The following is a 22,768-nucleotide window of genomic DNA, read 5'->3' as shown; positions in this document are numbered from 1 at the left end:
TGTATTGGAAACATATTGGAGAAATGACTTTTCACCATGAAAGAATGGAATCTAGTTCTCCTAGTAGATTAATTTATGTAGAAATTAATGCTTAGGTCATTTGTTTCTAATTTGTGTATCTGCCTGAAGCGGTCATCTTTCTTTCCCCCATTCTCATCCTGAAACTATATTTTAGAGACTTATAGACATGAGAGGGTAATTGTGATGACAGTCTGTGAGGGCCTGAATCTCTGAAAGTTGATGTGAAGTTCTGTTTCAATGTGCTCAAGTTTTAGCCATTGTTTCAACCGGCTTGCCATCTTGATGGAAAAGTACAAGAATCTTCTTCACCTTAGCCATTGAAAGATATATTAGAGCCACATACGGCTGTGTAATCCTAAGCAGAAAGCAGTATGGTAACACCACCCTACTGGTGTTGTCTGTTTCATGCTGTTACTAAATTCATGTAAGAGAAGCCTAAATTTATAGTGTGCATAAGAATAGCAGTTTGTGAAAGTGTTCTAATGTGGACATAAGAAATGCATTAATTAAAACATATACTATTGGCATAATTATTACTTTGTAGGACATACAAAATACTGAACGTCTATGTATTTGGTATGGGTTCTTTCACCAAAGCATTTGCAGAATCAGAAGCAGCAAAGTGCAGTCAGCCAACTTTCTGATTTTAAATAGTTCACGGTAATTGATCTGTGAAGGTAAACAGTGTTCTGATAGATTTACTTCAAACAGCATCTTTTTCTATATAAGATGCAATACTCCTACCAAACCATAAAAGTCAGTTGTTTTCCTAGAAACAAAATACAATGACATAAAAATGTTAAAGGTATCACTCCAGTAAAAAAAGTGTATCGTAATGTGTTAAACTAATGATAATGCAACTCTCAGGAGAGATAAACTTTCTATTTCCAGAGAGACTAATCGTTTATTTTTAGAAAACAAATACATTTGCACTGGAAAATTTTTGTTCTGCAAAAAGTGGTAAAAAAGCCCTCAAGACTTTTTAACTACTGTAAAAAGATGACAGATGTGTGTATTCCCTCACTCTGAGAACAACCTCCACAGCTACATACTAGCATTATGTAAAAACACATCTGCTATGTATTATCCACATCTAGTCTATGTTTCTCATTCTAAAAAGTCCTCAAATTGTCACCGAGTTGCATGGATTGCGATTTCACTGTTTCACACGTAGCTATAGATATGAAAGATGGGCTGTAACTTGTTTCTGGAGTGCTCTTTTCGTTTTCACTCCTAAATGTTCCCTTTCCCTCGTAGTTCCACATACTCCACCTACTAAAACGCCCTGAGAGTAAATGTAAGATATTTACTTTGTGGGATTGTACTAAGCCATTAATCTTAATGCCTGTACTCAAGGCTATTGTTCGTCAGAGTGATCTCACCCATGCGGCTGTGACACCTGCCTCTGCATGATACTATCTGCAGGTTGAGCCTATCCTGTTTCTTCAAGGGAAGCAAATAGTTACCAAACAATACCAACAGTAGGAGAGTCCAGCTTGAGCTGATTACTTTGATTATCGTTTTAACACACGGATTATCATTTAACACACGGATGTCAGCATCACCGACAGGAAAGCGCTGAATTCTGAGCAAAGTCCATGTCTGTCCTTTCCATGTGAAAACTCAACCTGTTTCAATGGGGCCCATATCACTGCTGCATTCTGGTTTCTTGTGTTGTGAAACTGTTCACTGAAGTCCCTGGGGAGTGACTGGAGTGAGTTAAACACATACTCATCTATAACATGCAGAACATACCATTCTTCTCATTGTTGAGAACTCATTGATGAACTTCCTTTCAAAATCTGTTTTGATTAAAATTAAACACAGAATAGTGTACTTAGTTTGATATTCAGACGAAGTACCATATGAAACTAAAGATGCTGTCATAAGCATGCCTTTTACTGAACGTGGGCTTGTAATGTTCCAACAGTTGAAAGTGAAAAAATTTAAAAGAAAAGCAGACCTAAATAAGTAACTGATGGTGGCACAGTGATGCTATTACTAGCACATTGTATGCTGAGCCATAGAAGGCTGGTTTGAAAAAAAGGATGTAATGCCCTCTTTTGTGTGCGGGTGTTTATGTATACATGAATATATGCAACACCTAAATTTATGTACAAATAAAATTTGAACCCTTCTCTTTCAGTTTTTTTTAAGACACCGAGAATGTTAAGTACCTATGATGTGAATAACAAACACTGAATTGATGCATATCTTTGCTTGCACCTTACCATTTCATTTCTATGAATGTTTTATAAATGGACCGCATTTACAGAATCAGCATCTGTGGATCTTAAGGAAGGGCCAGGTTCACATGATGGAAAGACAAAATTACGCACATTAATCGAAGGGGCAAGTGTGTGGTTTCCAAACTGATGAATGCATTTTTTTAATAAACAGTTGAAACCTGCCTCAACTCTTAATAAAATTAAAAATATTGCAGGAGAAGCGAAAAGCTGAAGAAGCACTAAATGAGCTGAAGCGCCAGTATGATACTGAAGTTGGGGATCTTCAGGTGACAATAAAAAAACTTAAAAAGGTGAGTTGAAGTCATGGTGAGAGTTTTTAAAGTGTTTTAAGAGATGCTGACACTATGAAGTGCCTTCCCCAAGATAGATAATCATAACGCCAGCTTTTTAATTTAATGTGTATTAGTAAATGGCAACTGCAAATAATTTTATAGGTTGTATTGTCATCCTGAGCTATTGTAGTCATTCTGTGTAATTTACTGAAACACATAGGAAAAGGAGCAACTGCTAGGCAAATTCTGTTGCTGAGTAATTTTCTAGGTCTGTCAAGATGTTAACAGTACAGTTACCTAGTCTTATATTTGATAAAATAGAAATAGTCTAATATATTGCCTCTAAGTATTTGTAATTTATAGGTTTAGATGAAATTGGTGACTCAAATATAGTAATTTACAGTAATATAGTGCTTTTAGCAGCTACTGCCTTTCTCTCAAATGTTAATGGTAGAGGTGGGTTTAAGCTGTAATTTTAAACTGAAATTATTAGTGGAACTAGTTAGTACTAATCTGAGCCTAACTCCAACCCGATCTTTTAATTTAATACCTAAGCATAAGGTAAACTGAAATCTCAGGTATGAATATTGATTTGGGTTATTTTGGAATTTGGGTTTAATTTTGACATTAGATTTTCTATAAGTTTTACCAGAATTATAGTGACCAATGAGGATATATTTTTGTTTCTTCATATTGAATTGCACTTAAAAGTGCATTGATAGAAAAGGGTATTTCTCAGAAGAAACATGAGAGCTTGAAAGCTTGTAGTACAAATACTACACAGATGAGGTAGTATATAATTTTTTTTTTTACATTAGTGGGCATACACCTGTTTATATCTTCTCAATATCTGGCTTCTGTGTCACTAGTTATGCATGTTCAACACCTACAGAATGCAAAATGGTCATTAAATATTTTAAGTATTGATTAAAAAAATTGTATAGAAAGCCAATGATTTTTGGAGTAATGCTCCCTACTCACACAGTTGGGAAAACTCTGGATTTTAAAAACTTTAATAGCTGTAAAACACTTTAGGGATAATTTAATATGATTTCCATTACTTTTTATGTTCTTTGAATCAGAACAATCAATAACGTACATTAATTGTGCAATTTTTATCCTTCTAGCTGGAGGAGCAATCAAAAAATGTAAATCACAGGGAAGATGTGGTTGAACTGAGAAAAAGAATACATGATATGTTGCTGGTAAGAGATGATTATTGTTAACTTATTAATTTAGCCTCGGTTTTAGCCTCTACAATACAGACTTTTCTTTTTTTACATTCAGTACTAGTAAGCTATGAAATAAACTTTTGAAGTTGGTAAGTGTATGAGCATCTGTAACTTGGGAAGAAAAAACCTGTTTGGTATAAATGCATACACATTCTAGGTATAACGTTTAGAAATGGTTTGAGATGATATAGTCCCCTTTTTGTGTAACTGAAATGGAAAAATAAAAATTTGGTAATTCTTGCATGTTGATTTCCTGACTTCTCTGTTGATTTAGAGTTCTTTAATTTTCTTTCCCCCTCTGTGCTCAGATTTTCTAGTGTTTCATTTTTATTTAATTTTGATGGGTTTTATTTTACCATTATAATATGTCAGCATTTTATGCAGGTGACTATGACAGCTAACATCTAATATCTTCCTTCTTTTAAGGAAAATCAGAAACTTAAGAAAGATCTTTTAGAAGCACAGACAAATATAGCTTTTCTACAGAGTGAATTAGACAGCTTGAAAAGCGAGTATGCAGATCAGACTCTGAACACTGAGAGGTAAGGTACTTCCCCGGTGAAAAAATTATCACGTAGAAAAAAATCTGTTGTCTGATGTCGTTGTTATGTATGCGGTTGGTTACTGTTATTTTCTAAATTTGCCATAAATGACAGGTACACATTTGACACCACGCAAAGTGTGCCATGGCTACTGTTCACTTCTCTTGTCAGGTTTCTGAAAAAGCAAGTTCTGGATATGATGAGAACTCTCATAATCTTGCAAGGAAACCCATTGATTTTACTGGGACTCTAGTTAGGAGGAGAAGTTATAGCATCAGGCAGTTTTTTCCTTCATGTCTTGCACTCAGGTGAATATCTGTATGAATATTAGGGAGAATAGTTTTGGAAGCCTCCCACATCAGTCTCACCCAGTTTTTTTCTAAAGTGAATGAAAGCTGCTTCTTGACATTTATTTAAAGGAGCGTAAATGACAGTTTCATTATTTGATTATCTTCAGATAACACAAATGATATTTCAGGGGGAAAGGAGTTAGTCCATATGGTTATTTTGTAGATCTTTTATTTTTCATTCACAGTCTTTGTTGAGATATAATGGCAGAAATCAATCAAGTTACCAAGTGATTTTCTTTGCATAAAACTGCTTTTAACATCTTTCAGCAGAAATGTAAACATAGAAAAACTGTATTGGAAATATTTTGAAATGCTATCTTTTCAGCACTATATATTTATTGCCTCTTACAAATCTTGACTGTTGAGTTTTGTCCTCTGCCAAAAGCAACATTATAAAAATAAAAAAGGATATCCTGTAGAGTATAACTTCTTGGGTTTTTTTTGCAGAGACCTAGAAATGATCCGAGAGTATACTGAAGACAGAGATAACCTGGAAAGACAAATTGAAATACTTCAGTAAGTACTTAGTAATTTAGGTTTTTATTAAACTTTGTCCTGTCATATTCGGGGCTAAATGTTTTTGTATGCAAAAGACTGGGGTGACATTTGGGAAAAAATACCAAGTAAAAATACTGAAACGGCCTCAATTCTCATGGAAAATACTGTGCTCAACTCTCATAGAAGGTACTGTGCTACTAACTCTACTGTGTAACTGAGCCACTAACTCTTCATTGTTTTTCCTTTCTTTTCTTAACCTCACTGACTTTCATTTCTTTATGATAAGCTGAATGAGATTTGAGTCTATCCAAGCTGTTATGAGAAATATTACTTGGCTCCTTTTTTTATTGACTTCACTTATCCAGTAACTCCCTGTCTTATCGTTATCTGGAAAGTACTAAGTGTGTGCAGTATTATACAAGGTGTGTACAGATTTCTACTTTCAAGGAGGATCACAATGAATATTTTTCTTATATCTTATGTTAATTTCCTTAGCTACTTGAAAGAAAGAATATGTTTAGGATGAGTCGCATCTATCCTTAGAGCCATCTCAACAATACTTAAAGGGTAGTCAATCACTTTGTATTTCAGAAATGGCTGTACAGTTTACTACCCCATAGCTGTGTTATTGCGGCCATTCCTACAGTGTCTTTTTTCCCCTCAGCTGACCACAGACAATGCTACAGAAGTGAAACAGGGTTTCCTAGGCTGCTACTGGAGGCTAAACTTCACAGTGCTTTTTTCATGTACAATCATTTGTTTGAGTATACAACAACACATTTCTAGTTCCACATTACTCTTCAGTGTTTATCTAAAGAAAAAAAAAGTGTATTTTTTCAATTCTTCTTTGTGGTAAGTTACATAGTTTTTAATGTTTTCTTTACTCCTGCAAGTTAAACTATGTTTCCTTGTTAGATCAGCTAACAGAAAGCTACATGACAGCAATGATGGTTTAAGAACAGCTCTTGAAAACAGTTTCAGCAAGTACAACAGATCATTGGTATGTATTTATAATTTTGTTATGTTGTATTAGAAAGTTTAAGAATTAACACAGGAAATGCAAATTCGTTTGTACTTCAGTGGGTACTCAGAAAATTGAGTTTTAATCAGTGGACTTATTCTGGGAATATACTTGTGTAGCTGAATTTTGTCAGATTTTACTTATCTTTTGTGAAATAATGGAGTTCTGTTAGACCACAACTACTTTCTGAGGTGCTTTGGAAAGTAGTGATTTTTTTAATAAGCTACAGCTAAATGTATCTGATGAAGTGAATAAATCAGCAGTTTCTCTTGCACTAAAGGGAATATATTTGTATTGCATATATGGGAGTGCCCTACCACTGAAAACACTTTTTCAGAAAACTGCTTTCTTTTAGTAGCAGGGGCTTAACCGAATTTGAACTTTTGTCCAGGCAAGTCACTGGGAAAATGAATAGCAGTGACTGTTGATAAAAGGGACCTCGGTCAGACCCTTTTGGACTATCACAACTGTACAGGGATGTGTTGTAACAGATGTAACGTGCCATCCTCCAAACCAGAGAAAGGAAGACTTGAAAGTTACAACAAATTTATTCTACACTGCCATTTTGCAATATTGGGAAACCTATTAAACTCCAAAACTAATGACTGGGCAAGGCCTTACATCACCAGGAAAGAGCTAACTTTTTAGAAGGATGGGGCCAGAATAAAGGGTCCATAGAGACAATACGGGTCAGGAAGCAGGAAAATAGGGGTCATTGCCTGTTTCCAGCATACCAGACCAATGAACACGAGTGCCTTTTGCTGATACAGGCTACCAAAGATTCACTGCAGATGCAACAAGTGGTAACATTTCCTTCTGCCATGCCCTGAAACGTAAGAGAGGCAGCTTACAGAGAAGGCAGAGGAAACTGTTCCCAGTGAATAAATGTGTAAAGGGACAGCAGAACTTACAAAATATTCTGTCATGTGCTATCAGTTGAGATCTCTCCTTCTCTCCACTATCTCATTCAAGAACCAGGAGGTATCTCTACTGAAACGCTCAGCCAGTGACATTTCCCTTTTGACTTTAGTAGTCAACATGCCATTTTTCTAAAATATTACTTTTCAGAGTTTAGCATTTCAGTCTTCACGTGTAGTCAATGAAATCATCCTCTTGGAATTTCCATTGTCTTTCGATAGCATGTGCCTAGCAGGTTCAGTATTAAGGCAACAGTGGAGCCTAAATGCTATGTGTAATGGGCCTTTTGACATCCAGTCCTATATAAAGCATGAGGTTTAATTAAAAATAAGTAGTTGAATATATATGAAAATACACAGCGGTAATTTTGATGATACACACTTTTTTCATTACAAATCTAGATGCTTACACTGTGTTCATCAAACTTATTATGCATTTGTTATGTATCTGTCGCAGCGGTTAGCAAACACATCACCAGGAAGTACCATCTCTAGAAGCAGTCCTAAATGTAATGGTGGACAGTCTCCTCTAAACACACGATATGACAGGTAAGCCAGGTTTACTTTTATTAAGTTTAAAAAGACTAGGGCTTCATACTTGTCTTAATAGAGCAAATATTGTCAAATAACAGAGCAAATAGGTCTGTCTGATTCAGAAGGAATGTGTGACCATAGCATATGATCCAAAGTATACTGAAGTCAATAGGAATATTTTCAATGACTTTGGAAATCTCAGGAAAACTCTTTTCATGCAATTCATGAACTTATGGAGAGTTCAGACAGCCTCTTGTTTGGTCTTGGATCGTTTTGATTCTAGTTTGATTCTCAATCTCCTCTCTTTGCCTCCAAGAAACTGTAAAAATCTACTGAGGACCTCTGTTAGCTAGCTTACTCAGTACTTAGGAAATAAAACATTTTTTGTTTTATCTTCAGCCTGTATGTCTGGTTTTCTCATGTAATAAGTATTACAAAGGTATGTGGGCCTAATTCTTCAAAAGAATGAACATCCTCATCTCACACTGACATGCAAGAGTAGTGAATGCCCTTGGATATTAATTGGCTAAGAACCACTGAGAACAGTTAAGTTATCTAAGTGCAAATATCAAATGGTCAGAGCTACTTTGGTTTCGTACTTACCAGATGCAGGTCATTACTCAGAGCTTCCTTAGATCATTGCAGAGAATTTCACTGAAGTCACTGGACATTGGATCCAACCTCCAGTGCTGGAGATGATGCTATGTTTTCACCTTTTTTTTTTTTTTTTTTCCAGACAGCTGGAACTGCCAGCAAAAATGTGTGTCCTTATTAAATTGATAGATTTTTTCTTATTTTAATTATTTTTCTTTCAGTGGTACTTCATACTCTAGAATGATCTCTGTTAGAGTTCTTGGTAGTCTGTGTTTTACATTTTGCCAGAGAGATTAATATCTTTGGTAGGGATTAAGTTGGCTTCTGCTTCACACTAATAATATCTCAATCTATTCTACAGTGTTACTCTTATTCTGCTGTCTCCATGTGAGATGTGTTTGCTGGCTGTAAAATTTTGCTTGTCACAGACTGATTCCCTCTGCTGAATGCAGATAAAAACCAATTCCCCTCTGTTGGACCCTCTGCAAATTTTGAGAGGCATCCACTACTAAGCTGCATATTACATTGAGTAATTTTCTGAAGGGGTAACTAAAACCTCTCTGGAGGCTTAGCGATGTCTTTCTGTCTGAATATTTATTAGTAACTGCCACATGGTGCAATCCTTGCATTCCTGCAAAAGCGAGAAGTGCAAGGTACTTAAGAGTAAGTTTTATTCCTACCACATAAACTTTCTTCTAAACAAGTGTGACTTAGTAGTGTTAAAAGACAGAAAGAGATATGAATGTCCCCAAACCTGTTCATTTTCAGTACTTTGTCTCCTGACATCAGATCAGCCCCTCTGGCAGCAAACTATCTTTACAAGGATTGATGCTGACCTTGTCTGTTCTAGCAGTTTAGTGCTTCGCATCCATATCCAACAGGACAGAGCCAAACTGGTTCTCTCTTCTCCACTGCGACTTGGAGACCTTTTCTATCTCACTTTAATTTGTGCCTGTCCCTGTCTTGCTGCAGGAGCAGGATAATGACTGTAGCCAAAGTAAACTTTTTTGATTCTTTTAAGATTCACTCTATTAATCTTTCTTTTCTGTAGTTTCATTTACACAAATAAAAACTAATTTTTTTTTCTGTAAGCCATACTGTCATTGCTGCGTCCATTTAAATATTTTTATATGTTATAGCATCCAGAGTAAAGAAAAAAAAAAGCTTTTGAAGGAAGGGTGAAAGAAAGGACTTTTATGTAAAACCTTAAGTTTTGCGTAGCCTACCAAACTGTAAGAAAACATATTTCAGTGACTTCTTCCACCATTACTGATCTCCTGAACCTGGTTACCCCCTTTTCTCTATTTATAGCTGTTACTTATTGGCCTGTGTGCATCTGTGAACAAATGCATTCATTTCAGTTAGATACAGTATTTCAAGGTCATTTTATGTGTCTTAGAATAGGCCAAAATTAGCTAAACTATCAGGTATCATCTTCTGCCTTTGATGTCTTCATAGTACATAATTTTCTGAATCTTTTTTAAACAATTATTTTTTCTGTGTATGAATAAATAGACATTCTTACTGAGACTTGGGAAGTAATCATCAATAACATTGTTCATATAATTTAATCTGAGCATCCTAAGAGATATGATTGAAAAAGAAATTATTTAGAAAGGCAAAATAGGCATTGGCATACATCTGAAACTGTATAGTTAGCATTTCTAAGTATTGACTGTTCCAGAATGGCTCCAATTCTGTTGGGAAAAATAATTGTGGAATAATTTTTTTTCTTCCCCCCTCCCAATATTTTCATATTAGATCATCTCATTCTTCTTGTGTGGATGAAGATTATGATTCTTTAGCGCTTTGTGATCCTATGCAAAGGATAAACTATGAAGTTGACAGCTTACCTGAGAGCTGTTTTGACAGTGGTTTGTCTACCCTGAGAGATTCAAATGAGTATGATTCAGAAGTGGAATACAGACATCAAAGGATTTTTCAAAGGTCACAGTGTATGCAAGAAAGCTTTGGTGGTGATGCTTCTGATACAGATGTGAGTGCCAGACTTACTCCTTCTCTGAGAAAGACCTTGGCTGGAGACAAAATTAGTTTCCTGTTTTTTAAAATGAAATAGATCTTTTCCTGTAGACCAGTTAAAACTAAGTATTTGGGTTATATGTGTTTAAATAAGATTAGTGACAATTATTTGGAGACTGCATAAACAGTTACTGCTCTTTGATACAAGATGTTTGTTTTGACATTTTTAATAGGTTTTTCAGGTAATAATTTCATTTTTTGAAGTAGATGTGGTTTTTGAAGGTTGTTAAACAGCATGCGGACAGGAGCCCATTTTTTAATGATTAAAAAGCAGATACTATAGAAGTAAAATAGGTTTCTGTTCACTTTCTCTTACTATGCTGTGACAGTGAATGAAAAAAATCACATATATGAGAAAAAGAATACTGTTAGTGCATACATTGACTTAAACAGTAAGTCTCAGAGAATTTAGAAATGTAGGAGGGTATTATTGTGTCCATTTTGTTGTTAGTAAAATGGAGAGCTTTACTGATCATAGAATCATAGAATGGTTTGAGTTGAAATGGACCTTAAAGATCATCTAATTCTACCCCTTCTGCCATGGGCAGGGACACCTTCCACTAGAGCAGGTTGCTCAAAGCCCCATCAGACCTGGCCCTCAACACTGCATAGCAAGGCTAGTATCAAGCACAGTAGAACACAGGGTTTTTTCTAGAGCAGATCCTTTACTGTGCATTCAGTAGAGACATTTAGTCTCTGTTTGCAGTTGAAAATGCTATGAATAGTGCTGATTACAGCTGTGCTGTAGTTAATTTAGCTTGAGTAGTAATAGTATAGAGACTAACATCTTGTAGGGAAATTCTTAATTTTTGTAAAATAAGCTTTGAAATAAAGTATTTGTTTATTGTAATTATTTCTTAAGCTGAAATTTTCCATTTGGAAATTAATTCGCTCTATCTGGAAACTGTACTGAAAGCATGTATGCCAAACAGCAAACATGTTTAAGGACCAAATGTAGGCTATAGTAAACAGCAAATGTGAATAAGAACAGAATAATCACAGTATTTTGACTAGAACTGCAGAGCTCTATTTGGTCATTTATCTCTGTTTGATCCAAACTGTTGAAACAAATGTTTTAGTTAATTTTAGCTGTGCCTTTCAAAAAAAGCATACATTTCTCACCAGAACTAACGCACTAGCTTGTACCTTCAGGTTCCAGAGATCAGGGATGAAGAAGCATACAGTCCTGATAACAGCCGTACACTATTAGACTGGAAGACCTCACAACCAGTAAGTCGAAGCAGCTCAGTTGCTTCAACAAGGAAATACATATCTGCTGTCACCCCTCAGGTAACCAGTTCTTTAGCAAAAAAGAAAAAACCCAGTGTTTGATACAGAGAATATTTTTTATATGAGTTGAAATAGAGGGGTTCTTTTTATTTTCAGTCAGATGCAACTGAATGTACTCCGAAATACCCCAGTTCAGAGAAAGCTTACAAGATTGTTCTTGCTGGAGACGCAGCAGTGGGAAAATCCAGTTTCCTTATGAGACTGTGCAAGAATGAATTTCGAGGCAATACCAGTGCAACCCTGGGTATAGTTGTTCTTCTTCTTAAAATATTAAAGTGAATTTCATTGCTGTTCTGCAGAAGTGGGTGAAAAGATCACTCTCTGTGATTGCTTGCCAGGGTTTCCTGAATATACACACGCAGTTTCTTAGGCTGTGAGATCTAATTGAGTACTAAAGCTTAGAAGTGCCTGACTGCTGTTTGGAGTGGATAATAGGGTACTACTCTAATTTAGTTTCTCTTTGCAAAGCACAAAGCCTGTTCCTGAGCAATACAAAGCACCAGAAGAGGGAGTTTCAGTGTAATGAACTTAGAATTCTGTTCGCACTTTTCATTGCTTTCTTGTCTTCTCAGCTCTTTCCTCTTTCCTTAGTATTTCATACTATCCTTTGATGTCTTTCATACTATTTTTTGTCTCCATTTCTTCAAAGTGTTATTGAAGCTTTGGTTTAAATGCAGCTGGAGGGATTTCTGACTAACTTGTTGTGTATATTATTATAGCTGTCAGCTAACAAACTTGTCTTACTGATTCCAAAGCCTGAATTTTTGTCTTCCAATCAGATCATCGTTATATATTTGTTTTATTGCCTCTGAATCAGGATTTTTGTTCTAATTTATCTTTTTCTTCCTTGGCATTTGAAATAAAGTCTGTTTTATAAAACACTTTCTCTTCTTCCATAAAACTGTTCAGCAAAATAAAGCAGAGAGAGATCTTCTTGCTTGCTGGTCATAATGCCAGATTTATATCCATGCTTCTGGAAAAATGTATGGGTAAAATATTTCTTTAAATGTTTTTCTAAAGACAAATTAAATATGTTCAGGCAATTATTGTGGTTCAAGGCTATGTGAATGACTGAAATTTCATAACCTATTAAGAGATGAATCTTGAAATAACTGTTGTATATGGCACATAATTTTTCATTTTCTGTGGGTTTTTTAAGGTTATTTATGTTTTTTATTAGACTATATGCATTATTCATTTCAGGTGTGGATTTTCAAATGAAAAGACTAATTGTTGATGGAGAACCTACAGTGCTACAACTGTGGGACACAGCTGGGCAGGAAAGGTTAGTGATTCTCTGCACTTATATAATTTCAATTGGTTTGTTTCTAAAAGACGTTTGCCTTTTTTCATCTAGGTGAAAAAATTCTGCTAAGTATTATATGGTTCTATAGTAAGTTGGTATGGCCATATGTAAATGTCTATAAACAGATGTGATTTTACTCTGCTGAGACCCCAGGACAAGTGGAATGTTTATTTGTTACCTTTGGTGATGCCTGAGGTAATCTTTTCTCTCTGTAGAGAGAAATAATTGAGGTTCACCATGGCGTTTATTAATTAAATCTGTATGTCCCTCTCTTGCAATACAAAAAGATGGAGTAGATGTACATTGTTTCTTCTGTTTTTAGTCTTTAGCTTTCTTTGTCCTTGCAGATCTGTATTTCTGAGCAGGCTTTATCTTAAAGACTCCCTTCCCTTCACCCTCTTCTCCTCTTCTTTCCTTTAAAGTCCTGATCCTCATTTGCATTGCATTTGCAGTGTATGAAAACTTCTTCCCAAAGACTTTAAAAAGACTTATGGCAAAATTGTACAGATTGCTGAATGTATATCCAAGGTCCTTCAAATTATTGTGTAGAGTTTCCTCAAAATCCTATGACCTCCTTACTTGAGAGCCGTTGCTTCTCTACTGGCAGCTTTTGGGGCTTAAGAGGTTAATCCAACACCTTGGAAGTCAGTTTAATCTGTTCATTGACCAAATCAGCAGTTTTCAAGAACCACTTTCGAAAGAAGCTGTGAGAAAACTCATCTTGTAATGTGGAGAGAATCTTATTCAGTAGTGCAATAAAGTAATGCTGTGTTCTTAATGATGTTAAATTGACTTCTTTTTTGATAATGTGAGCATATGCAAATCTGTTTTTTCTGAAAGATTCCGAAGTATTGCTAAATCATACTTCAGAAGAGCAGATGGTGTCTTACTGCTATATGATGTAACATGTGAAAAAAGCTTTCTTAATGTGCGAGAATGGGTGGATATGATCGAGGTAAGACCCTTGAGTATATACAGCTTACAAACTATGTTTCACTCCATTGTTAACCTTATTATTTATAAAATTTGAGTATCTGCATATTGGAATTAGCCAGACTGCAGTCTCTCATAGAAGTAAAAGCTACATGGAAGTCCTAAACGTATCCTGATGTATTCAGTTAGTTAGTGTTAAAACTGATACTTTTTTTTGTATAAAAGGGTATCATGTAATCACATTCTTCCCATTCACTTCCTTTTGAAATGAACATGAGAGCCCATCTCAGATACCCTCTTGTGGATGGCTTGAGTATTCCTTGGAGTCTTTGCATTTTAAACCAATATGTTAGATTCTGTAAATTAGCTATGATTCAAGTGAAATTTTCAGTATTTCTTCCTACTATTACTTCTTGTTTGTTTATTTGAATACAAATTTGCATTTGATGAAAAGGGTTTTTCTCTCAGACCAGAGGCATTTATTTAATAGGAGGGAAAGTGATAAGCAAAATCTTTAATCATCTTTTGAAAGCGATTTTTTAATCATAGTATAGGATTTGTCACTTTTCTCATAGTAATTCTGTCACATGGCATTTGGACACAGTAGCCGTTTCCATTAGATTAACTTGACGCATTAAATTCCTTGTTGGGAAACAGGGTTTATGGGATTGAAAGCATATCTTTGCAGGCTGATGTTTAAGCTGGCTGCTTAAATATCAACTACCTCATGAAAAGTTCTCAGCATGACTTTAATAATTTGTTATTTTTTGTCATTTTTGGTGCTAGTTACTTTTTTGTATTCTGAGTGTTCTAGCAGTAAGGAAATAAAATCCTCTTTACAGGATGCAACTCATGAGAATATTCCAATTATGATGGTGGGAAACAAAGCAGATCTCCGTCAAGCCGTTACAGAACAAGGGCAAAAATGTGTGCCTATAAAGTATGGAGAAAAGCTGGCTATGGTAAGGTCCAAGTCTACCTCTTTAGGATAAAATGGTCTTAAGAACTTTAATCTGAAAACCATGTGAGAAACTAGTAAACAAAAGTAATTTTCTGGTCATTTGTTCAAATCTATTAAATAGGATTCATGGATACTTTTCACGAAAACTGTCTTATTTTGATGGTGTTTGCTGGGCTAAATCGCATCTCGGTGTCTAGTAAGCTGAACTTCGTTATTGGCTGGGGTAGTCTTCTCAGTCTTTATGGTGAAAAAGTGAGTCGACTAGGAGACTGAGTGTTTCTGCTGCCAAAGAGAAATTGCCAGTGCAAACATGAAGCACACTGGTGAGCATATGAGGCTTTTCACCCGGCTTGTGTCTGTCCAGCTTTTGAGTGGAATATTTTCATCTTCAAGAGACTACCTTGTACTCCTGCCATGTCTGCAGAAAGAAAAAAAGAAACGCTCTGCTATAAATAGAAGTCTGGACAAGTTTTTTGTATGTATTTATATGGGGGATGAGGAATGCACATAGCCTGTGTTTTGCAGAAAAAAATGTAGAATCTAGAGTCTTGAGTTGCTGAGTGCTTATGCAATTGATTGATTATACCAGGACAGATATCTGATCTGTTACTTATGGAATGATATTTCTGGTTAACCTAGAATACCAGATGCTGTAGTTTATGAGTAGGTAACAAGCTGGATTCAGTAACCTGTCCTAGCAGCTCTCTTCCTATTTTACAATCTTGTGGAAAAGAAGATTCAGTTTGGACATTAAGCCTACGATGTGGTTTTCATTCAGTTTGTTAATTCAGAATATAGTGAATGTAAAAAAAGATACAATTAAGAAGCAATTACTGTTTTTTTCACAGTACTAAAGTGAATCTATTGGAGAATAAAGAGTACCAGAAGAAATCCTGTTCATTTAAATGTGTGTCATCTTTCTTTGTGTTATTGAGGAAACCATTTGTGATTGAATATACATATTCACATGGGAACCATTTCAGATTAGTTGGCTTAACATTTTATTTTTACTCACAGACTTACAGTGCACTGTTCTGTGAAACAAGTGCTAAAGACGGATCTAATATTGTAGAAGCAGTTCTTCATCTTGCTCGGTAAGTAGCCATGTTTTTATTTTTGAATGAACGCATCTGAGTATGTTTTGTAAAAAGGACATTATAAGTGAATATACATACAAAGACACACATATGCATTTAAAATTGTACCAGCATCAAATTCAACAAACAAGATTTAAAAAAGAATACCATGTTAAGTCTTTATAGATAAATGCAAGACAGGATTTATTCTCAGTTTAATCAAGTAACGTTTTTGCCTGCAAATGTTACAAAGCTGTCTCAAAAATTAATATTTAAATTAGAGCTCAGTTATGGAGCTCACAATTTTAAAACCTGTTTGGTGAATGAATTAAATTTTTCAATGATACATGGATTTACTTTCTTAATTCTTTCTTAAATTAATTTCAAATGTGTATAATTCTATGTATAATTAATTCTTAATTCTTTCACATATATTACTATATATGCAGTTTTATTACTGACCATTCTAATCCCACATACTTTCTTTGATGTCCCTTTCTCTAAATTATTTAAAATATAGAAATTCTGATTATATCCATTTAGCAACCTGGTATTTCTGTGATAATGTATGAGCCAAACATTACAATTCTATTAGCTTTACAAACCATTCTTGGTTACAATATATTTTTGAAAGGCTGGCAGTATGTAATGAATTCTCAGACTCTGTTTTTTCAGTTTAATATATGGAGCTCAAGGCCAGAATTACAAACCATATTCATGTGATTTTTGCAGCAGCCTAAAGTAATAATCAAACTTTTTCACATTTGGTCAGTATTTGATTATTTGTTACTAAAATACTACTGATTAACATGGCTTGAATACAAAATACTAGCTTTCTAGAGAGGATCATTTCTTCTTCACAAGGGACTTTCAAGTCCTTATTTCCAGGAAAATGCATCTGTCAGATGAAGCAAGAACATAGGCATTCCTTTGTCTGTCAGTGTCAATGTGAAGTTAATTGCTGATTTGTTAAATGACTCATTTCAAAGAACCTGGCCATGAATGCAGCAGTGGATTATGAAATTAGAGAACACAGATACACAGTTATATAACACTAATCACAGTTGGAAAATTATCTCTAATGTTTAAACGTGATAACTTTGTTTTAACTGTTTCAAAGATAAAAAAATGTTTTGGCAGTTGGAGCCTGTCGTTTCAGAATGTCAAAAAAAAAAAAAGTGGTATTTTTCTTCACAAGGTTCACTGATTCTGAAATGGTCTAGACATTACCCAGAACCTTGGTCTGGAATGGTTGGCTGCAATTTCTTTACCCAAGTCTTAGTAATTTGTATTCTTTGAAAGAAGCATTTCATTTTGAAATAAAAATTTCTAAATGAACATTTCATTACTGTTATGTTGAATGATACAGTGTTCTGAGAGGAACTTCATGAATTTATTCTACTAGTATGATGAGGACTTAAATTTGGCAAGAGATGAGGCAAGAAATTTTAGAGTTGGATTTTGACATTCTAGGGGGCCTGTAGTGAGAATACAGCTCAATAATCACTCCTACATACTCAACTTTTAAGTCTGCATTTATAATAAAACATCCAACAATGTGTGTTTTTCCTCTGAGGGTAAATTTGTACTTGAAATTGCAGTTATTTAATTTTATACTTTCAGCTATGAATGTGTTCTGTTTCTGTGGTAATATACTGAAGCAAGCAAATTAAAGAAAAATGATCAAAAGAAAAGGGAAAACAGAACATTGTGGAGTTATTACATATCAGAAATTATTATATTTCTGTCACTAACTGTGATTTGTATAGAAATATTGATAGATTCCCAAATTGGAAACTTATGAGACATGCTGATTCTGTGCACTTAAAACTGTAGTTTTAACCATGCAATAGATGATGGTAAGCTCTGTAGGATATACTGGGAGAAACAGAACAGTGAACATGAATAGAAATATATTAATTGAGTGCCTTATTTTGTTTGTTTGTGTGTTGTTTTTTTTTTTTACAGGGAAGTACGAAAACGAAGTGATAATCAAGATGATACGAGGTCAGTAACTAGCCTGGTTGGGACACCTGTCAAAAAATCAGCACTCACGAAAAACTGTTGCAATGTTTAAGTGACAGATACTTTTCCTGACCTAAATAACTTGTATATTTAAAAAAAAAAAAAAAAAAAGGATTTTAATACTGTGTTCTTTTTATCGTGGATTTATACATCTGTGTAATTAGAAATTGCACATCATGTTAAAAATCCAGACTCTACTTTCTACTCATTCACATTTGTGCACTTGCTTTGCCTCATAGACTCTGGTTTTGCTTTTCTTAAGTAATGTAAGTCAATGAAGTGAGCTCAGAGTCAATGCTAGAGTAGTCACTGCATACAATATTGTAATATATTTTATCTTCTTTACCTGCTTGTTTCTTTATGGGCTCAGTATTTTTTACATACAGAACATGATAATATCAAATATCACTCATAGGAAAAGAAAAATTTACAGCTTCAATTAATTTAATCTCTTTTTGCTCATGTCTGCTTATCCAGTTTTTTGAAGGCCTTAAATTAGATATTGATGAAACATTTCCCAAGAAAACTCCAAACCATTAAAGGTTTGCCTAGATCCAAGTAAACGCTAAGTTCAGGGCATGAAGCAGAATGGTCTGTATTGGGAGAAGACAGTGTGGGTGCATGTGGTTCTGGTATGATTTTGCAGAGGTTGGCAAGTTAGAATTTATTTAATTATGGGAGTTGGGGTCTGATTCAGAACTGAGAAGTAGACTTTACATCTGATCCTACACAGCTCAGAAGTGAAAGGAACATTGGCATGGACCATTACCATTCAAAATTCCAGAGCGACTATAATACCTGTGATATGTAGGATTACCGAGATGAGTTAATAATCCAATACCTGCCTGTTTATTTAGACTAGGTCGTTATTAGTACTACAAACAGATATGGGTTGTAATTTTCCCTTGTTTTTCAAATGTCTTCCATTCAGACACTAATTGAGGGATTGTAATAGTACAGAGGACTCTGTTTTAATGGATATTCATTATGCATATTTGAAGTTTTAAACCGGCAGGTGAAAGAATTGCTGCACATGCAGAAACACCTGTATGAATTGTTCATTACAAAAAGTCCCTGAAATGAACAGCAACTACTTACCTTAGTGAGAATTCCTTTGCCTAATTTTAGGAAAACTCTGAGAATCTCACCAGGTGGTAGCTTTAGGTGATGTCATCTCTAAAAACTGAGTTACCATTACTTATCATAAATAGTTCCCAGCAGTCCTATAGTGTAGTAAAAATTGTAGGTATTTCTACAGTTAACAATCATGATCCAATTCTTCTCAGCTTTCACTAATTTTGATCGGAATGGGGTAGGGCCCCTTCAGAGCCTGCAAACTGTTTCAATCTTTTCTGTGTGCATTTATGAAACAACTCCAGGCTGAAACCTAGCTCAGTAAATCAACCTTGTATAAAGTTTTATGGACTGATTGGAAACCCGTATGACTAGCAGCTGTTACTGCATTTTGTCAGCACTACATCTGAACACTATATAGGCTGTATTCTGTTATCAGTTTTAGAAAATGTGGAGTTCTCAGAAACAGGATGGTTCATCATTTAAAAATACATACAGTTTTAAAGTAGGAAGAAGCAGTGGTTTTAGGCATCCTTTGAAACCTCTAGATCAGAGCAGCTAATCCTCAGGTAACTATCTGAAAGCTTGTTCTTCTCAAGACAGAGAAATCTAGTGCCAGAAGGGATAAGTTTCATGGTTTAACCCCAGCCAGCAACTAAGCACTGCACAGCCACTCACTCACTTTCCCCTCCCTCCCAGTGGGATGGGGGAGGGAATCAGAAAAAAAAAAAAAAGTAAAACTCATGGGTTGAGATAAGAACAGTTTAATAGAACAGAAAAGAAGAAACTAATAATGATAACACTAATAAAATGACAACAGCAGTAATGAAAGGATTGGAATGCCCAAATGATGTGCAGTGCAATTGCTCACCACCTGCCGACCGACACCCAGTCAGTCCCCCAGTGGTGATTCCCCTCCCCCATTCCCCCCAGTTCCTATACTGGATGTGACGTCCCATGGTATGGAATACACCGTTGGCCAGTTTGGGTCAGCTGCCCTGGCTGTGTCCCCTGCCAACTTCTTGTGCCCTGGCTGGGGATGAGAAGCTGAAAAATCCTTGACTTTAGTCTAAACACTACTGAGCAACAACTGAAAATATCAGTGTTATCAACATTCTTCGCATACTGAACTGAAAACATAGCACTGTACCAGCTACTAGGAAGACAGTTAACTCTATCCCAGCGGAAACCAGGACAATAAGACACTTTATTTCAGTATATTGTACTTCAGCCTTAGAAGAGAAAACATGTTTGGTGTCCTTTTTGAAGTACTAAGGGAATCTTCACACACTACCTTATTCCACAGAGAGGGCTGTAATGTTGTAGCATATTCCCACCCAACAGTACAAGAGGCCTCACTGTCATCCTGAGACTTACCTGGAGCATGTGGCAGAGAATGAAGGAGGAGATGCAGGTGTACCAGAAATATGCCTGGTCACATATGTATTGTTTACCATTAACCCTGTATTATTTAAACAAGAAAATTACAGTTGTAATTAGCTTCTCTGAGGAGAAAACCATGCTTAACTGAGTGCATTGATGAGGGCCTCTTCTGTGTTTGTGTATAAAAGCTTCTCTCTCCAAAGGCGTGAAATGGAAATGGAATTAATGTGGGTTGTACTTGCAGATAGTTCTTCCTGCAGCAGTATGGAGGAGAGGGGGAGGTGGTCCAGTGCTTGCTTTTTAAAGTGTAAGCTTACAACATGTAGATGTTTGCGTTTTCTCAGGATGAGAAGGTCATTATAAGCTGTTACTTCCATTCCAAAATATTGCTCCTTCAGTGTTACTAACTTCTGCTAACTTGCAGGGCTTAGACTGAGGATCAGTGTTCTATGTGTCTCAACTGAGCCACAGTGTTTGACCAGCTCTGTGGTCTTGGCCTGCAGTAAATGAGGTGAAATATGTTTGCCTAAACCTTGTTGACACACCTGCATGAGTGAAACATTGGTTGGGTACAGAGAATCACATGAATTTATTTGCAAGAAGTATTTCTGGAAGTGGTTTTGTCTAACCTCCCAAGCACCCAAGCAGAGGTGGACTGTTGCCAGCCCTGGATCAGGTTAGCTGTGGGTTTGGCTAGCCAGGCTATGAAAATCCCCAAAGACAGAGATAGCACCACCTTTCTGGCAACCTGTTCCCCTGCTTGCACTCCTTCTGGATAAAAATTTCTCTCCATGTCCAACCTCAGTTTCCCAAGTGGCTACAAATTTGTAGCTGTTTCCCATCATTGTATCCTCTCCTGCTACCAAGAAGAGTTTGGCTGCGATCTTGGTAACTCCCCTTTCACTATCTGTAGGCTATTAGATCCCCTTTGGCCTTCTCTTCACCAGTATAATAACATCACGAGGTACCTCTTGCAAATGTGGGTTCCACGTCCCAGAGTTAGCAGCACGTGTGCATGTGCAGTAATTGCTTTCATATCTAAGATTCTTACCACACAGAGAGAGCCATGTGAATGTCCATGCCTGCAGAGAGCCTGGCTGAAGGATGTGAGTTCAGAGACATCCCTTCACACCTATTTTTTTTCTCTCTGCAGGACTGGGCCATTGGTATTTTGGGTACTGTTTTTCATTCATTTTAATGACCAAAATCTCCCTTGTGTTGTTTGGCCAGATTATATAAACTGAATCCCTTTTTTAAGCTCCGATTTTTGTGTGTCATGTAAAGCAACTTTCCTTTGAAACTGTGTTGTTTTTTAAATAAGATTCAGGGTTAGAAACTGTTAATAAAGTTTTACCTTGGAGTAAGTTTTATGTTCAATGTCTAAATTATTAAAAAAGCTCTACCAAATGGGGATATAGCTGTAGCTTAGTTGGAACTGGTTTTAGAAATCCTATGATAATCAGCTCCATCAAGTCTGAATATTCATATAATACCATGTAGAATTCATGTTATAAAGCAAAGAACTTGGAAAACAATTATTTAAATATCGAAATTAAAGCATGTATCTAACATGGAAATAATGAATATATAAAGTTTTCTGTTGTTCTGCTTTGAAAGGTTACCTTGCCTTCTACCTAAAATGTAAAATGGCAAACATCAGCTTTATGTTCTGACATGGTTGCACTATTATATTTCAGATGTTTTTATGGTTTAGTTTAGTACATAAGAACTATTCATTTAATCACACAATGTTATTTTTTTAGTTAGTGGATGTGTCCCTTAATACATGTATTTATTTGAAAAGGAAAGGCCTTTCGTGTTTTTCCTCATGATCTGTAAATAAATTATTTTTATTTAGTTGACATGGAAGTATTATTTTATCCTGTATTGGTTTTGACCCTTTTAAATTATGGTGTAGTACACATTTGTGAGGCAGTAATTTCTGTAAGTCACTCTGAAAATGTTTTGATTACATAAGTTCTTGTAACCACTTTGCACCTGTTTAACACACATCAGTGGCTTAATAAGACAAGCTGCAGCTTCTTTTAATTGTTCTTAGAAGTACAGTTATGGCCTAACATGGTTTAAGTATTTTTCTGTGTAACTATTTTTGTGTTGTCTACAAAATCCTCTGTTATTTTCGGAAAAATAAATTACAGTTTTAAATCTGTATAGCCTGTTAAAATGTATTTCATTCCAAGGAAAATGTCTACAGGCCACTCATGCAAGGAGCATCATGTAGATGTGCACCCATGCAGATCCCCAATTAAGCTAATAGGTTCTGTGCTAGTACAGACAATCTGTTCATATATAGATCCTTTTAAAGATATTTTCTTTTTTTCCCCAATCCACTGCTGTACAACAATGCTAGGTAACTTTTTAGGGAACAAGACTTTAGTGAAAGATCCCTAATTCATAAACCAAAGGGACATATTTATTCATATAGTCAA

The 22,768-nt window shown here is 35.5% G+C and overlaps 1 protein-coding gene across 5 annotated transcripts in view; it reads left to right on the top strand.

The window, feature by feature from the left end:
• RASEF (RAS and EF-hand domain containing) overlaps positions 1-22,768 on the top strand; it is a 48,205-nt gene that overhangs the window by 13,714 nt on the left and 11,723 nt on the right. For 2 of the 5 annotated variants that reach the window (XM_075020253.1, XM_075020257.1), the window contains exons 4-17: positions 2,465-2,560; positions 3,670-3,747; positions 4,201-4,316; positions 5,114-5,182; positions 6,080-6,164; positions 7,560-7,651; positions 9,992-10,226; positions 11,423-11,560; positions 11,636-11,804; positions 12,764-12,845; positions 13,707-13,821; positions 14,642-14,761; positions 15,778-15,854; positions 17,805-17,843. In XM_075020253.1, coding sequence (XP_074876354.1) covers positions 2,465-2,560; positions 3,670-3,747; positions 4,201-4,316; positions 5,114-5,182; positions 6,080-6,164; positions 7,560-7,651; positions 9,992-10,226; positions 11,423-11,560; positions 11,636-11,804; positions 12,764-12,845; positions 13,707-13,821; positions 14,642-14,761; positions 15,778-15,854; positions 17,805-17,843 — 1,511 coding nt within the window. Of the gene's footprint in view, positions 1-2,464; positions 2,561-3,669; positions 3,748-4,200; positions 4,317-5,113; positions 5,183-6,079; positions 6,165-7,559; positions 7,652-9,991; positions 10,227-11,422; positions 11,561-11,635; positions 11,805-12,763; positions 12,846-13,706; positions 13,822-14,641; positions 14,762-15,777; positions 15,855-17,804; positions 18,207-22,768 lie in introns of those variants that run through there. The other 3 variants (XM_075020254.1, XM_075020256.1, XM_075020255.1) reach the window with 3 other exon arrangements.

This window comes from Buteo buteo, chromosome Z, assembly GCF_964188355.1.
Source record: "Buteo buteo chromosome Z, bButBut1.hap1.1, whole genome shotgun sequence".
NCBI lineage: Eukaryota > Metazoa > Chordata > Aves > Accipitriformes > Accipitridae > Buteo > Buteo buteo.
This window is presented reverse-complemented; position numbering and strand designations above follow the sequence as displayed.